The 19209-nt window shown below is 37.0% G+C and overlaps 2 protein-coding genes and 1 long non-coding RNA gene across 51 annotated transcripts in view; 1 reads left to right on the forward strand and 2 right to left on the reverse strand.

Moving 5' to 3' along the window:
• LOC134824319 (serine/threonine-protein kinase MARK2-like) overlaps window positions 1-219 on the reverse strand; it is a 63602-nt gene extending 63383 nt beyond the window's left edge. For all 46 annotated transcript variants that reach the window (XM_063836193.1, XM_063836192.1, XM_063836185.1 and 43 more), the window contains exon 1: window positions 208-219. The gene's annotated coding sequence lies outside the window, so the exon portion shown is untranslated. The remainder of the gene's footprint in view (window positions 1-207) is intronic.
• The window catches only part of LOC134824322 (sphingosine kinase 2-like), a 60510-nt gene that overhangs the window by 29966 nt on the left and 11335 nt on the right, over window positions 1-19209 (forward strand). For all 4 annotated transcript variants that reach the window (XM_063836197.1, XM_063836196.1, XM_063836195.1 and 1 more), the window contains exons 2-6: window positions 826-995; window positions 9154-9226; window positions 10772-10897; window positions 18159-18268; window positions 18793-18921. In XM_063836197.1, coding sequence (XP_063692267.1) covers window positions 839-995; window positions 9154-9226; window positions 10772-10897; window positions 18159-18268; window positions 18793-18921 — 595 coding nt within the window. In that variant the 5' untranslated portion in view covers window positions 826-838. The remainder of the gene's footprint in view (window positions 1-825; window positions 996-9153; window positions 9227-10771; window positions 10898-18158; window positions 18269-18792; window positions 18922-19209) is intronic.
• Window positions 3755-4455, reverse strand: LOC134824248 (uncharacterized). Its single transcript, XR_010161371.1, has 2 exons — window positions 4402-4455; window positions 3755-4150 (listed from the first exon to the last, which is right to left on the reverse strand). It is a non-coding gene; the product is annotated as an uncharacterized LOC134824248 (long non-coding RNA).

The following is a 19209-nucleotide window of genomic DNA, read 5'->3' on the forward strand; positions in this document are numbered from 1 at the left end:
ATCAAAAGTTTGTAGGAATCTTATCTAGTCTTGGTATAATACATTTTATCATTTTATCAAGTATATATATTTTTTTTAAACTTCAAACCGAGCACTATTATACTGATACAGAGCACTTTACTATCGACTCTGCACTGCCAACTAATCGTTAATCCGACACAAGTAGCTTATTATAAAACAGTGCGTGTGATCATCTGTCGTATCAAATCAAATTATTTGTCACTGTTAATAAATTATGATATGCAAGTTTTAATTTTTAAAGTTTTGGCTTTTTTTATGAATAAACGTAAAGGTTACATCATAATTTTCAATTTTCATATTCACGTATATTAAATAAAATTATATTGTTATGTATCATATGATTTTGTAAACATTGGCCGGTGCCCGGTGTACCAAAAACCGGTCCCCAAACAAAACAACAAAATATTACATTATTAGAATTAATTTTCGACTAGCTTTTAGAATTTCGACGAGTTTTATTCTGTGTGACAAAACATTATCTTGGATAAACTTAAAATCAATCAAACTTTATGTAAACGGTAGTCAGGGGCGTAGGAATGATTTTCTTCATGAGGGGGCCAAAATCTTAGAGTTTTTCAATTTTAGTACATAGTATGCGCTTTGGCCACAGCCTGAATTTCAAAAACAGCAAAACGTTCAGTGTCAACCATGCCTGTAAAAAGTTGTAAGTTCATGGCAGGATGGCCTAAGCAAAGGTTACATCTTGTCCAAATTCATTTGGGCAGGTGGATATAAATAATAAATCTAATAAGTAACTAATTTCCTAACTAAAAAATTAACTAATTAATTAGTTAATTAGAACTCAGCACTAGGGTGAATGTCAGAGGCACTCTTAGCAGACGAGTTTGTATACACAGTGAACAATGTGGACACCGAGACCTTCCTCATTCTAACTAGTGCTGGCATTTGCATTAGAGATGGAAAGGGGGCCTACTCCTACCGGCTTAAGTACATTCATCTGTCAGATGTTATCGGTGAGGGCATAATTATTAGTTAGTTATATATTTCATTATTATTTAGTTTAAATATATTTCATTATTAGTTAGAACTTATAAATTACGGTATATTATTAGTTAGAACTTATAATTTATAGTATTAATATTTAGTTATGTCATTAGTTAGTGGGTTATATTATTAGTAATTTGTGTGTAAAGTGTGGAGCCGCAATTGCTATTCTTCATTTATTTGAAAATATAAATCGCGATACTGATATCTGGATATTATCCGGTTGGAAGAGACAAGGACAAGTGAAACAAGGAAGTTAGGAGTAAGGGCAAATTTTCGGCGTCAACGCCATCTTCAGGCTAAAATTGTTATAAATGTTAGTATATAATAAATGCTTCTATACTAGTTAAAATGCTAAATTAAAATTACACACACTGAATACAGGTTACATCCAATGGTATTGTACATTACATTGAAAATAGTGATGTACACACGTTTTACACTCTGTCCAAGTACATAATATCTACTGAACAGCAGGGTCGTGTGCTATTTGTTTAAATTTGTCTTTGAATATGTTGTAAAAGAAATCCCTTAAGCTTCTCGCACTCTTCTTTGTTATTGATACTAGGTTTAAATAAATTAATGTAGTAAGCTTCTGTCACTTTACGTTTAATGGTGCTATATAAGTTAATTTCTAAAATATCGAAGGAAATATCTGGTTCTATGTTATCGTGAAACTCTGAATAATGAGCAGCCAACGCATTATCAGGATAGGTTAAAGAGACCAATTTTCTGGAGGTAGAGTCTTGAGTGATATGTAAAGTATGAGTTGGTGAAGACGAATTCAAGGATCTTGTGGATGTGCGTGAGTGTTAGACCCCAGGTGTCGAGGTCTTCCCAATGTTCTTCGGTGAGTGTAATGAGGTCTTGAATGCAGCCACTGATGTTGATGTTTGTGTACAGTGCTGTGACGTCAGCTGTGAAGAATGAGAGACCTGAGAGTTGTTGATGTGACATGTTTTGAAGCTCTTCTAGGTGAGTGTGTATATTGCTCAGGTGAGATGGAACATGATTAAGCAGAGGAGATAGAATAGATTTAACAATCCAAGCAAGCTTCTCAGAAGGGGAATTTATACAAGACACAATTGGACGTATTTTACAATTAGAAATAATATCTACATCTGAAACTAAGACATTACAATCAAATTTATGAGTTTTCTGTATTAAATAAATAGTCGGTAGTTGGGTATTATGTGATTTAAATGGGGTGCCAACCATCACCAATAGGAGCGATAGTACGAGTATATATGTTCGAGAGAAGATCGATTTACACTGATTTACACGTCTCATTCTACCGGAGATACGTGGATGATGCCGGGAGTCTAGCCAGCTCCAAAGAAGAAGCTCTGAGGATAGTGGAGTCCATCTCAAACGAGGACCCAGACCAGTTGCTCAAATGGGAAATTGACTATCCGGAAAGCCGTCAGGATTTCACCCCATTCCTCGACACCCAGATAAAGATCGACGAACAGGGAACACTACACCACAAATTCTACAGAAAGAAGCAGAAAAAGAATATCACACTGCACGCCAACAGCCACCACAATGAGGGAACTAAAGTAGCAACCATCAAGAACTTCTACAAAACGGCTGCTTTTTGCTCATCAACACCAGAGTATAAAGAAGAGTCCATGAAGATAGTAGACAACTTGTTGGTCAACAACGGTTACCAAGACCCACGACGTATAAACAAAACAGGACGACTTCACCCTCTCTCACCTACAACACGTCATAACCCTTCATCATCAAACATACAAGATACCGACCACGTAACATGCACTCTACCATTCATCAACGAGCCATTTTCCAAAGAAGTCACTCAATTTGCCCTCTCACACAACTTACCGGTCAAATTCATATTCACACCAGGTAAGAAACTCTCAGAGATCTTATGTTCATCACGACCACACGACAAACCACACTGCACCATACCAAACTGTATCATATGTCCACTCATCACAACAAATCACGACTGCAAACCAAAATGTGTCATATACAAACACCCTACGCGCGTGGGGTGGACTCCTGGGGTGGACTTTTATTCAGCGCGTATTTTGTAGCCTGTTCAACTTGACGTTTTGATTCGTTACTATCTCAATGTCACAGATACACAGAATGTGAGGTGATCATCTTAAAGAGAAACGTCTCAGCTTTCACCTGGTGTAAAGTTTATCTTTGTACTCAAAATATAGCTCGCTCAGTGTGCAATAGAAGTTGACAATACAATAACCACGTCTGCGACCGGTCGTCAGATACCGGAGTGTTGCACAAAATTGGGTCCCTAAATTAAAATTCTATGACACAGTTACCATGCAGAAATGTCTGGAGTAACATTTGGTGAAAATTTGAAGGGTCTACTGTAAATATTGCAAAAGTTATTGAAAACAAACTAGCTTAATCAGAAGTTTTTGGGAAAATTTCAAATTTTGTACGTAGTGGGGTCTACAGGGGTGGACTCTTGCGGCGCGCATCTGACGGAGTGGCTTTTTCAACAGCCGTCAGTACGGCCAATATCAGAGCACAAATTATTGTGAGTAAGACCTTAATGATCAGCTATGAACCCCTCACTAGAGTAGTAACCGTATCTAAAAACAAGGAAATGTTATTCCGTCAAAGCTCAAATTTTTTACTCTTCTCAGTGCAGTTAGTGTTACTATGAATGTACTAGCTAAGTATCGTTGATCGTAGCTGCATTACACAGTAGAAAGTAACCAAGGAAGAATGCTGATTAACGAAGCAATTTCAACGTGAACAGTTCCAAAATACATAATCATGGCGACGATAGTTCAACTTGAACCTTTATAGTTTTTACAGTCTAAAATCACAATAAAATCACGTGAACTGCAAATCACAAAATCAAATCACTCAAATCTGATAGTCCCGTTACAGTACGCTTTCGTGACAACCTCAACGCTTAAAAAATAAATATTATCCAGTCTTGTGACCACCGATGGCCCTAACTCTCCCTTGTCCGCGAGGAGCATCGTTGCGACCATGGGGTTTCAGTTCTTTGTTCTTCCCACTCGGCTTCGATAGATCGAATTGGCTGGAAGTCAATCTATCAGAAAGACCTTTGTCGATCTCAGGGGCGTGGTAAATTGTGGATGTCGGAGTATAAAGCTTCCTGAAAAGATTGAGACATTCACTCGGTCTGTTGTAAATATCAAATAGTCCTTGTAGGCAGAGATTTAACTTATGTTGGGTTTGATAACTAGAGAAGGCGATTTGATATTCATTGATAGTATAAGCATATAAGCATAAGTGATAAGTTTATATACCCTTTTTATGGTACCTCGAGGCTCGATATCTGTATTCAGTAATCATCACTCAAAATCTACTTATTAAATTTATTAACTAAACAAGTTAATGTATTACCGTCCTAGAGAGGTTTCCTGAGAATTTGAAGTCTCTGTAGGTTGCTGGCGTGTCTACTAAGCTCTTCGATTGAGGAGTTTTGGACCCCTCGGCGGTCCAAATGATTTATAATGCTGTGGGCATTTTCAACATCTATCGAGGTAAACGCCCTCGCAGCATAACCTGTAGAGAATGAACATGTCATCAATGTGAAGTTCAATGATAAAAATCAGAGTGGCCGATTTCAACGGGCAGAATTCTAATATCATGGCCATGGGGAATGGACTATTTTTTGTCGATTTTGCAAACCAAACTGGCAAACGATTGTTGATTTTCGTCACTAGTCTAAAATGAATGCAAACGTTCGGCCGAACATTTACATGATTAGAAACTTACCGGTTTCTTTCGTTATTATGTACAGACATGGCCGGGCTTGGGTTCCGCATACGATATCTTCTATCAGATTAAAGTTGAACCCACACTTTGTACTGCTCGTGGGAGGAGGAAAGCAAACAGAGACCTTTTCCATGAGCATCTCGTGTAGTACCATCATCATGTCGATTCTGATATCAGCTGCAAAATTCGTCTATTACTAAATGCTAGCTTTTCGAACTTCGTATCTTGGAAATAACAACTTCTATGAAAGAACACACACACACACACACACACACACACACACACACACACACACACACACACACACACACACACACACACACACACACACACACACACACACACACACACACACACACACACACACACACACACACACACACACACACACACACACACACACACACACACACACACACACACACACACACACACACACACACACACACACACACACACACACACACACACACACACACACACACACACACACACACACACACACACACACACACACACACACACACACACACACACACACACACACACACACACACACACACACACACACACACACACACACACACACACACACACACACACACACACACACACACACACACACACACACACACACACACACACACACACACACACACACACACACACACACACAGACAGATACACACACCCACAAACACATACAGACATAGACACACACACACAGAGACACAGACATACAGGCATACAGGCATAAACACAGACACAGACGGACACACAGACAGACACACAGACAGACACAGTTACACACAGACAAGGACACACAGACACACACCCACAAACACATACAGACATAGACACACAGACACAGGCATAAACACAGACACACACAGACACAGACGGACACACAGACAGACACAGTACACACAGACACACACAGACACACACAGACACACACACATAAACACACATAGTTCACTTCAGTGCACTACATTACAATTACAGACACACGCAGTACAATCAGAGACACACACACGATACAAAGACAGACACAGACACAAACACACAGAGTACACTTCAGTACAATCACAGACGCAGGCACAAAGACATATACAAGAAGAGCAGATTGAAGTACCTTCATTTGCAGATGTTGACGCATTGATCTGTGGGATATGTTCTTCAGTCTGTAACTGATCATCTGCTAGAACTGTCTCATCTGGATCAACCGGAGGAGTATCTTCCGGCAGGAGTCTGAGTGGGTCTATCGGGACAGCCATGGATCGCTCTCCCTACATTGTTGAATTAAAGACAAAGGTCAACGACGGCTGTCGCATGTTAGTCCTAAGTCCTGTAACTAAATGTAATCCAAAATAGTGAATAAATAATTTTTACATCTGAACGATTGTATGTCTGAATGGTGATTTTTAATCAATGAACAAAAGTTCAGGATTTTACCTTCTGTTAAGCTGTTAGCAATGACTCTAGCACCCTCTCCCTACAAAACGACCATATCTCGGTCTGAAGCTTTAAACCGTCTTGCCTCAGCAGCCATCTAGCACAGTCGACCTGTCCTGTTAATTGTGTGATCATCAAGTTACCAAATTTAATCCTTCAATATTCAAATAATTGATTATTAGACAAAACAGAGTTTAGAGCTCGACGTATGCTTCAGGGTTTCACACTGTGCTGTAATCAAACGCATGACTAAAACCTCTTGCTACTATTACCAATAAACCCATATTGTTAAGGCGGTCGAATGATTTACCTGAGTTGATCGCGTCCATGAAAGGGTTAAACTGCGTTCTGTCCAGCTTGTTAATGTCCGTTCCAGCAGCCAGCAGTGCCTCCGCCTCCGTCACTCTCCCTGCTTTGCATGGCCAGTGAAGCGTAGAGCTCCCCTCTAAGCTCTTTGACGATCCGACGAAGGATCCAGATTCCCTTCTTTTCTTTTGAGATTGCTTCAATTCTTCCTGGAGTATGCGGATTACCATTTATATACTTCCATACAGGGCGCGTGAACAATCAGCAATGAATTATCAATTAATCAATCTAGTTTTTGAGTAGAAAGTCCACAGATTGTGATACATTGGATTTGATATTGGAAAAGACATAGCTTACCAAATACCTTTTCATGGGCTTTTTGGAGGACAGGGATGACTTATTCCTGCGTGCCATTACACCATAACTATCTGCTGTAACAGCAAAAATTAGAATTATGTCGGACATAATTCTAAAAAATTGGAACATCGTAGTTAATCAGTGTGGTGCTAACAACAGAGAGCGATTTGAACGGTAGGCAATTTCATAAATTCCATTAACGCGATATAAGGATGATTGGAACAGGCTAAAATCTACTATGTAGCATTGATAACTGGCTATATCGCTGCATTAACCGATAAAAGTATTGCTAACTATGGATATTCTAAGTGATCTAGGCAGAGGGGAACCGGCACAGCCAGATTGCGTTGTCTTCAGTGACTAAGTTTCACGATAGTAAAATTGACCTTATTTATTTTTAAAAAGGATGCACAGTTCAAGCAATAAATCGATCAGCTGCTCATATGATATTTGCATTTAAAGGAGGGCCCAGTGCAGTGACAAGTAAGTCTGTTAAGGCAACATTTAGTTCTGAGATTAGCTGAGTCTTGACAAAGATAAGTTGAGTTTCGAGAAAGTGCACACGGATAAAGTTATCAAGTGAAAATGATAAGACTAAGTTAGGGTCCAGTCAACAGAATGGCAGCTGTAACAGAAACAGTTCATTGGATAGGGGAGTAGGGGATTATGACGGAGTGAAGTTTATATAGCAGGGCAAACAAAAAACAACTGACAGCACTGAGCAAGTGAACTGGAAAATTGAGGAAGGGAAATAACTGTGGTTGTCAGCCCTTTCCGTAGCAATCAGGATTTCCCACGAGATCGATCAGGCAATCAGGATTTCCCACGAGACTGCTCCATCCGATGCGCGCACTTTCGTCACGTGACGGCCACGTGACGGCCACGTGACGCTCAAATCGTTGTCACGTGGTACAGAAGGGAGGTTCCTAGAGCGTTGATATCGACAAGAGGGAGTTTCTCACGGTTTATCTTCAATAACTATCGCTATTTTTATAGTAGAGAGTTGAAACTTTCACCAAATGTTTCCCTAGACATTTCTGCATGGTAACTGTGTCATAGAATTTTAATTTAGGGACCCAATTTTGTGCAACACTCCGGTATCTGACGACCGGTCGCAGACGTGGTTATTGTATTGTCAACTTCTATTGCACACTGAGCGAGCTATATTTTGAGTACAAAGATAAACTTTACACCAGGTGAAAGCTGAGACGTTTCTCTTTAAGATGATCACCTCACATTCTGTGTATCTGTGACATTGAGATAGTAACGAATCAAAACGTCAAGTTGAACAGGCTACAAAATACGCGCTGAATAAAAGTCCACCCCAGGAGTCCACCCCACGCGCGTAGGGTGACAAAGTTACGTGTAAATTATGTCAAGAGCTATATATAGGGGAAACGAGTAGAACAGCACACGATAGATTTTCAGAGCATCGAAGAGCAGTCAACAGGCCTTTAACCTATCCTGATAATGCGTTGGCTGCTCATTATTCAGAGTTTCACGATAACATAGAACCAGATATTTCCTTCGATATTTTAGAAATTAACTTATATAGCACCATTAAACGTAAAGTGACAGAAGCTTACTACATTAATTTATTTAAACCTAGTATCAATAACAAAGAAGAGTGCGAGAAGCTTAAGGGATTTCTTTTACAACATATTCAAAGACAAATTTAAACAAATAGCACACGACCCTGCTGTTCAGTAGATATTATGTACTTGGACAGAGTGTAAAACGTGTGTACATCACTATTTTCAATGTAATGTACCTGTATTCAGTGTGTGTAATTTTAATTTAGCATTTTAACTAGTATAGAAGCATTTATTATATACTAACATTTATAACAATTTTAGCCTGAAGATGGCGTTGACGCCGAAAATTTGCCCTTACTCCTAACTTCCTTGTTTCACTTGTCCTTGTCTCTTCCAACCGGATAATATCCAGATATCAGTATTTCAATCATGAGACTAATAAACAGCGAACTACTCCGTTATTTGATAATATAAATCGCATTCAAAGGTTTTTGCGCCATATTTCGTTGTGTATTTCCATAATAAAGTAGGCAGATATAACTAATTTTACTTCGGTGGCCTTATAATCTAGTTGTTGATTTAATTATTTTGTATACTAATTTGCTTCATACAGTGTATTGCTGAATAATTTAAGAGTTAAATGTACAAATGTCCTTATGAAAGTTTGGAGTTCTTGTCTAATACCTGTCGGAGACTGCTTACTTTATAATAATGTACTTTTCAGGAGCAAAAGTTCACTACGGAGCAAAAGATAGTGTTTATCTTTTAGTTCATTATTTCCCACTTATAAAAAACAGGTAACTAGAATTTTTTGTTTATTTCTTTGCAAAGCACAAAACAAGATATCTGATATATAGGGTGTACCACTTAAATTTGACTTTTTTCTACTAATATAATTTTCGACAAAATCAAATTTCACGGACTTGAAACTAGTTGGTGGTATCATTCTCGCTCATTGCACATATTAAACACTTTGACAGCAAAGTAAAAGTTCTGCTAGTCCCAGGATGGTGCAAGCTCTTTGTAAATTGTAACATAGCTGTAAACTTGAGTAATTTAATACTCAATACTCAATACCAGCCGATAAGCTGTAAACGGAGAAACAACACCCAACAAATTGGAACATACACTAAAATAAAACACGTACAACGACAAAAAACGTGAAATTTGAGAAATTTGATAATTAAGAATTCATAGCCGAATTATGAATATCAAAAAGTATAAGTTAATACGTCGAGGTTTTGAATAATTTTGTTATCTGAAACATTGTCTCACTTACACTATTAAGTTACGGAACATGGAAATAACTGTAAGATTTCCTTGGGCTGTAATCTCTGACAGGCCTATGATTATCTCAACGCAGAATTTAATGCTCGCGTAAAGATTATGCTTTTTGGAATCAGTATAATGAACATAAAAAGATGCTGTGTAGACTGTAGATGCAGAGAATTCATGGTCCACCGACAGTCATCCTCTAAAGTCACCTAATTTGTCTAATTTTAGGGAGGGGTGCCAACATGCAACGTTACGCCACTGATAGTCCCTAGTGAGTAGGGACTAGGGAAGAAGGGATGCTACCCTTAAATCTCCACTTAAATCTAACCTAGATTATGTAACCCTCATCGGTCGAACTTTGTGGGTATGCCCTGGTTCTTCTAGTGGGACATCATTTAGACAGAACTGATAAATTAATTACGGATTTTGTTTCCAAGATCTTCTATCCTCGCTTTAGAATTACACATGAAAAAGGTGCATAATTATTGCATATTGCTGTAACTCACACAGTAAATTTATTAAAATGGTAACATTCTTGCGATATTAGAACCTCATACTGATAAGTACGTGATGGAGGGAGAGTTGGTCACGTGTAAGTAAGAAAGTTGGTCACGTGATCTGCTGAAATCGGCTGATAATCGGCCGATTCTTTCTTGAGAATCTTGAAGACTTAATTTAACTGTGCACGCATAATAGCCAACGAATATTTAAGCATATTCGGTTGCATTGTGGTGGAGTGTGGACATATTGCTGCAAAATTAAATAATTTAAGTGAAATAATTTAACTTCGATACGTACAATTGTACAATGTACATGTGCAATGAGAATGATGTTAATACTCACATTGCATGTTTTATATACCTAATAATGATTTAAGATTTTCAGTGGCATCCATCTATAATGGATGAATAATTGTGATCTTGATTATACTTTTGTCCCTAATAAAATGCTGTAAAAATTACGCCTACCTGAAAATTGTAACGTGACTTAAATTATTATCCATTATTAAAAATGTTGTTTAACTTAATGAATTAATTTTGGACCTACTATTAATTTAACAATTTCAGGTTTAACGGTAAAATACAACGCTGTAAAAAGCAAGTAATCCTATGTGCAAACCAACACGAGACAGCAAGTGGTAACGTGAGTCAGTGTATGAATTGGAGGAGAGCGATCACCCAACAAATATACGGGTAATTAGCGAGTAATTAGGGTAATTAGATGTTAATCAACACTTTTTATTTAATTAACATTTTTATCAACTTACAAATTCATTTGATAAAAATAGTTAGTTCCAGCTTTAGTTAGCAGGAAACTATACGCTGTACGTATTTACGAGCAGGAACAAGAGTCTAACTCTAAAGTGGTGTCAAACCTCAAGAGACTAAAATAATTATTACCTATTTAATTCGCTTAATCTTTTTTATTTGTTTTTTATTTTTTCATGCTGATTTGAAGGCCATTAAAGCATAAATTGAACCAGTCAAAAAAGTTTAAGTATCAGTAAAATGGTGCGGATACATAATATTCTAAACTGGTTTATCTGCATTTTCATAGTTTTGAGAAAAACGCTTTTAAAATTTTACACATTTTTTCTGCAATATAATAAGTATAATAGCCCCAATTTTGCTTTTATGGCATCCATATGGACAAAATACATCTGCATATGATTAATTTGCAGGAAATGCATCTTTATTCAATTAGTTAATTGGCTATTTGCATCAGATATACCATTTTCCAAACATATAATTTGTATTTTTCTATAAAATTGGTATATGTGTTGATATTCTATTTTATTTTACATAACCAGCAAAAAATAGCTCTGTTAAAATTAAAAATCGAAACAGTTAAAATATTTCGATCCTAAGTAGTAATATAAATAATAACAGAAAATATCAGCATTGAATAATGTTCTGTTTTTGAATTTGGTTTTAAAGTTTTTATTTGTTTAAAATTCAGTAAAACTTCTCATTGTATTTTTACAAAATAGATGCTATGAACATTATTGTCACTTTCACTGGCTTTTGACGAAACATCTGCTGAAAGAGAGACATACCAGCCATGCTGGGCCGCGACCGCCATCATTTTGCCCAAAACAGCTCTCATGTGATGAAAAACAGCACCCTTGGACATATCATGAGCAGTCCAGGGACACCCCTGAACTTTTATTTCTAGGTTTGAGTCTGGTAAATTGACCTCCTTTTGAACACCAAATGGATAGAACTGGTAGATACAATCCCTCATTGGGAAACCAACATCGATGGGAAAATCAAGTAGCCGAAGCCTATTTAAGCTGGTCAATGACAAGCAAGCATATCTGCAGTTTACTGGGTATGGATTTTTCCGGAAGAGAATAGAGGCTTTATCAGTCAATCTACGGCTTATGTCAATTGCGTAAAGAGGAGTATATCCATTTTGCCCAAAAACTTCCATAATCCGCGAAATACTTCTTCGTGCAACAATGGCTTCATGATCTGTGGAATGCCAAGGATTTCCATGTACTTTTATTTCATGGCTACCGTAATAATCCAGCTTTTCTTGGATAGAAAGACCAGCATCAGTAATAGCGGTCTCCAAAGGCTCAAGAAGGTGGTTGCAGTTAATCAACCTCAACCTGTCCGTTTTAGACAAGGTCAGCATACAGAAATCATTTGGATGAGCAGTAAAAGTTGGATCGTACATAAAGAAGAAGGAGTCGGCAGTCCCTTTTAAATTAGTTGAAGCAAGAAGCCTCCAGTTTAGTCCACCCATCCTTCCAACCAAACTGCAAATTGCTTTTCGAGTGTTTATCCCATCTTCGTGAGTATGACCCCAGTATCCATTTAAAGAAATCTCATGCAGCATCTCACCAGAGGACATAATATCCTCGGTTCCCGATACACCCTTGGGCCATGCATCTCCAAGAGCTAGCATAACTGCTTGTTTTATATGTTCATCATGATGCAGAAGGGCAAGTTTGTTGCCGTCCATCCCACCAGGAGCAATACAGCAAACTCTAGATCGAGCTCTGTTTTCGTTGGGTATCGCACTCTTTGAAAAGAACCAAGTAGCCTGGTCACATTGTCGTGCTAAATCACTGCTTATGTGCATGTTGTAGCCTAAATTGTACATTTCTTCCAACAGACGTAGAGCAAAGAACTTTCCAAGAGTAGCTCTGGTTTTTCCTCCCCCAGCTGTGAAAGTGCGGATATCCCCAACATGCATCTTTAGAGTACCGTAGTATTCGATAAGAGGACCTCGAGTGAATCCACATTTGGCAGTTATTTCTTGGTCGAGTCTTTCAAGCATTTCTCTCACGTCTGGAGTCACATTCATGACCCTTATCTTGGAATGCGAACATATTGATATTGCGGTGTAGGAATCAGGAATTGTGGCTACAGATAACTTTGATGCTTGGTTTCCCATGTTACCTATTTAAGTTAAGATGTGATTGTTTTCATTAATTATTTAACATTGTAACTGTAGAACACCTAGTCAAGTAATGGCGATGTCATTTCCGGGGTGATGTAAAAATACTGTTGCGATTTTAAATGGGCACAATTTATGTGATAAATTAATTAATCACTCTATTTTTGTATACTATTTAGGCTTTAAAAAATGTATGAAATATATAATAATACCGGGTGGACCAAGAGTTAGTACCCATACATAGGCGTTAATAGCTCAGTCACTGAGTGCCCAATTAAAATAATTCTTCCTGGTATGTTCATTATTTTCAAATGAAGGTTCATCTTACCCTTACCCTTACCCTTACCCTTACCCTTACCCTTACCCTTACCCTTACCCTTACCCTTACCCTTACCCTTACCCTTACCCTTACCCTTACCCTTACCTTACCCTTACCCTTACCCTATCACTTACCTTTACCCTTACCCTTACCCTCTATTCCCTACTCACTGGTAGTAACTTCGGACCGTTAGGGATTCAGTCCGCTTACCAGTTTCCATAATCACTCGAATAATGTCTTGTTTCATATAATATTATAAATGTAATTATTACATAGACAGTATTGTGCAGACAGTATTGAGTATTGAGTCTGTTCCGTATCATGTGATCATGTGATGATAAAACAGTAATTATTGTGTGTCAGCTGAGTGGGACAATGTATAGTGTATACAATAAGTATAATGATGGCATTATTTTCACCCTAATTCAACAAATCTGTTAAATTCACTAGCAGGAACCCGTCTAACTCTAAAGTGGTGTTCAGCAGATTAAAAGCAAATGGAAGGTGAATGACGGAGGAACCTATATCAATAGAAATAGAACAGGCAACTATAGAACTGTTTAAAGAAGAGTTGACAGATTTCGTTTTATGTGTGGACGAAATATCTCAAAGCTAGACAGTTTCCCGGCAGTCCGATCACAAAGCAGGCAAAGAACCCGAATGCTAGCAAGCCAACATAAATTCTGTACTGAGTAGTTTCCAGGATCGAAGTCTCATTCATCCTAAATCTTATAATCAGCGTAGCTTGAGGACACGTTTTTTTTAAGTGTGGTGAGTTGCTGATTTCACCTTTTTCAAAGTAGAGTGCACAAAATGAGGAAAAAGTCGCAATGCTTTTTAAAGTGCAAACATACATTTGTACATAGGATGAAGTGAAAATATTCAGCAGTTGTGATTTGAAAAAACGAAGTGCCAGGCTCAAGCAGAATATGACTTATGAGCAATTAAACTGAGTGCCAAAAATCAGCAAACCATTTTAACCTCCAATTGACTAATTCCATTGATTTTGCCATATTTTGCTCAAATATTGTTCACATAACACTAGTAGATTGGAGCGAGTAACTGTTTTCAGCATTTTAGTCATTATTAGCAATTCCAGTAAGTGACAGAATCCAGCAAAAAGTCATTTTTATATCTGAATACGACTACTCTATTGATGGTTCTTGTCAAAATATTAAAAAGATCAAGGCGTGACTGTGCTATTTTCTGGATAAGATAATGTTTGGTTGTGTCTTTAAACTTATTCTTACATGTCTATGTGCGAGCCATCAGCAAAAAGTCACACATGTATCAGCTTGAAATTTATCTTTTTTTAATTGATGAAATAAGTATCGAAATTTCAGTTCTCTTTTTCAGTCACCTTATTGACTTTTAGATTGAAGTTGCCATTAATCAGTTAAAAGACGGCTTGAACTCTGTACTGCTTACACTCAATTATGTCCCGAGTGCCCAAATTCAGCATATCAGTCATATAGATAAATGATGTAAAAAGACAAAAATTGTCCATTTCTTGATCCATGGGTGTACAAGTGTTAGTTTAAGCATCTATTTCGAAAAGTAATGTGTTCATAAAGGGGTCAAAAACAGATAATAATATTAGAGTACCACTAATCAGCTGTAGTGACTGCTGCAGCCAGCGTGGGAATTACCAACTATTGGAAGTCAATATCAGCATTATCAATCATCTCAAACCACCAAATTGTTTATGTTGCAGATACGAATCTTAGTTTAGTTATATCCTGAAAATTTAAACAACAAATGTGTCCTGAAAATCAGTAAAAAGTGACTTATTTGACTGAAATAGTCATTCTTACTGCTAAATGGCACTCCTTTTAGTTCAGAATATTGTTTGAGGGAGCGTTGTGCCTTTTTTGTTTAATGTGGCACAATTTTGTTGCACTGTGTGCCATTATTCAGCTTAAAATGACTTATTTTTCTAGGCATATACCAATGGTAAATCACATAAAATTTGTGCTTTGTAAGCCGTGTTGTGATAACCTGCTATAACTAACTTAAAACTGGCACAATGAACTTCAAACATCAATAGTATGTCCCAAATTTCCATGATGAACATGATATTGTTGTCAGAAATCTACTTTATCGTGCCAATATTCAGCAAAAAGTCATTTCTATGAAGATTTTAAGCTAAAAATATTATTTATAAAATGACTTTTTGCTGAATTAGAACACACAATATCGTTAGATTTTGTAAAGAATCATCTTAATGAACCTGCTTAGGCTGTCAGACATCAATTGTATAGTGCCAATATTCAGCAAAGAGTCATTTCTTTCTAATTTTTAATCGTGATGAATTTGACCTAAAAATGACTTTTTACTGAAAACTGACACACTCTTAAGTTGATTTTCGGACAGAATGCTGTTGAGCAGACTTAATCTCGACAGTATGATTGAAAAACGTTCTAATTTTTTGCTTTCTAGCTACTGCAATGTAAAAAAAACTCAATTGTAATTTTGTGAGTGAATTTTTACTGAATACAGGCACACAATAGGTTTTTCCTAGGTTACATTATTACAGACCAACGTTTCTTGAAAGTTGTTACTGTTCATTCACAAGCTGATCGAAAGTATGGGCCTTGTACAACCCCTTCAACCAAACTAGAAATTTGACCAAACAAATGACTTTTTGCTTATTTTGAGCACAGTTCAAGTATTCCTACCCCAATCCAAATATTCTTTGAATAATTCTGAGACATAATCTGAATTTTGAACAGAAAAGTCGCAAAATTCGGTTTTTTACGGGCGTTTTAAACATTATAGTCCAAAATGCTGAAAACTGGCACTACCTTGGTACTATATTATGACATATTAACTAACTAATGGATTTTCCTTACAGGGGCAGCTAAGATTAAAGGCATTTCTGTGCAACACTTTCTAGTTACTAGTCATTTTACTTTCATTGTCAAAAGTGTCATGGCACTCAAAGTCATTTTCACCACACTTAAAAAAAACGTGTCCTTGAATCAATATATTATGGAAAGTTTCTCGGACTACTTTATCACAAACTTACGTTAAGACCTTCAAGTACTGAATAAAACTGATAATTATTTAAAGCTGTGGCTCACTGGCCCACGGTTACTTTAATTTATTTATAACTTAAAACACCGGTATAGTAGTAAAATAATTAATGAGGAAACAACTCATAAGCTGAGGCTAGGCAGGGTGCGCTAATAGACCGCATGGTTAAGATCTGTAATGTACAGGATTAAAGGCACGTGATTAGAGTGATAACTGTTGATTGACCCTTTCAGATCGTAGAGGGCTTCAACACATGCTCGCTTTGCACATGCATTGTTTTTATTTCGCTATGACTATAATCAATAATGATAAAGTAATAAGCAATTTAAAGTCATGTCCCTAGCCCGTTCGTCGCACGTGCATTAATTATGAGTAATTAAACTTGCATGTTGTAGAGTTGTAGGACGAAATATCTCAAAGCTAGACAGTTTCCCGGCAGTCCGATCACAAAGCAGGCAAAGAACCCGAACGCTAGCAAGTTATCATAAATTCTGTACTGAGTAGTTTCCAGGATCGGAGTCTCATTCATCCTAAAACTTATAATCAGCGTAGATTGAATCAATATAATATGAAAAGTTTTTCGGACTACTTTATCACAAACGTATGTTAAGACCTTTAAGTAATGAATAAAACTGATCATTATCTAAAGCTGTGGCTTGCACTGGCCCACGGTTACTTTTATTTATTTATAACCTAAGACGCCGGTAAAGTAGTAAAATAATTAATGAGGGAACAACTCATAAGCCACGGCAGCGTGCGCTAATAGACCGCGTGGTTAAGATCTGTAATGTACATGTTGGGCACAGAAAAAGTGTGCTTTTGGGCACTAAAATTCTTGTTCCTGGGCCAATTTTTATTTTTTCATGCTGATTTGAAAGCATTTAAACCAGTCAAAAAAGTTTCAGTTTTATATCTTTTACGGTTTTTGCGGAACATCGTGTTAAAAGGTTAAAGTTGATGCCGTGGTGTCAGTAAAATTATACGGAAAACATATGTATATTATAATTATATATTGTTAGTCAGCCAATACTGTAAACTATATATAATATAATATGTTTTAATACTTTCAACACTACTATATAACAAATAATTTGAGGATGACTGTAAAGGTATATTTTACCGACATTTGAAGTCAACGCGTTATTTTACTGACAGTTGTGGCTGACTAACAATATATATATAATAATATATATATAATATCGTCTCGATTTATATATATATAGTAAGATTTAGTATTATGTAATGGGATGGAAGTGCTTCAACCTGGTGTCACCAGTCCACAACCTGCTACTAGAGTACACACGTAACTTGGCAACTCACATTTGCACACACTTATTACACTCTTCCAACCACATTTCACATTGTAACTACTTATACGTGACTATGAAATAGGAAGAAGAAGACATCAGCTGATGTTGAGATGGTGAGATGGTACCAACGGTTGTGGTAGTACCGGTTCTATATAATACGTATTACGTCATGAGAGTGTTCTCTGAGTTCAATTTACCTCGTTTAGCCGAAAATAATACCGTTATAATGTTATCCATATATAATATGCTTTTATCCCTTCTGTTGTTTTTTTTTTCAAAACTGATTAAAATGCCCCAGAAACAATTAGAAATTTGAATGAAAGAAACATGAAATCATGAGACTCAATAATAATACACGGCTCAATGAGACTTCTTTCACAGGTGTGACGAGACAGCAAGCGGAACCATAACGTCAAAGAAGAGAACGTTTCTAGCTTTTGTAAACCCTAAAGGAGGCAAAGGTATCGCCAAAAAGATGTGGCTTAACACAGGTAATTAATCAATTAATCTTGTACTAAGATGTTTTACTCTTTTATTCCTTAAAATACCTGATATTTTATTGATTCGTCCGGATATATGTGTGACAATAAGGGCTGGAATTAATGATAGACAGATATACTCGCTGATGATATCCCTACATTAGATATAGATAGTATAGGAATTCTAATTCCTATAAGTTGGGAATGAGGTAATTGTCTGTTCACAGATCACCCTCTAAAAAACCTACAAGGAAACATTTCCTGTAGATTCTCGGTATATAAGCAACATTTGACAGAGCAAATTGTGGAGTGAGCTACGTGCCCAGCCTTGCCAACTCGGTGGATGTCCTTGCTGTACGGCAGTGTTAAACAAGGAACTGAAACCGAGGGGTTCCGTTCAGGCCCTTCACACTTTGTGTCTGTCTGGTTCTAATATACCGTTACAATAATGACTTTAATATACCCGCTGACTGTATCGGTTGACTAGTTTTATTGTTTTACAATTTACAACTATATATTGATTGCTACATTTCCAGTCAAACCGATGCTGGACGTGGCGGGAATAACAAGCGAGGTAGTGTACACTGAGTACAGTGGTCACGCGCGAGATTACGTGCAGGAGTGTAAAGAGCTCTTCAAGTATTCTGCTATCATGACAGTTTCTGGTAAATACTGCTATTTTGTTTTCTAAATTAAACTCATTAAACTAATTAAATTACAACACTACAAATCTATTACTAAATACTGCTATTTTGTTTTCTAAATTAAACTAATTAAACTAATTAAATTACAACACTACAAATCTATTACATGAGGCTCTAAAGATGTAGTTTATTTACTCAAGCCTACTATTGTGTGTTTCCCTTCATGTCTAAAGGCAACGTAAATTACAGATGTTGTTATGGTGGAATTTGTAATTAGTTTACCTCTAGATACTGGAATTATCCCATCGT

The sequence above is a fragment of the Bolinopsis microptera genome, chromosome 12 (genome assembly GCF_026151205.1).
Source record: "Bolinopsis microptera isolate Bmic1 chromosome 12, MBARI_Bmic_1.0, whole genome shotgun sequence".
Lineage (NCBI taxonomy): Eukaryota > Metazoa > Ctenophora > Tentaculata > Lobata > Bolinopsidae > Bolinopsis > Bolinopsis microptera.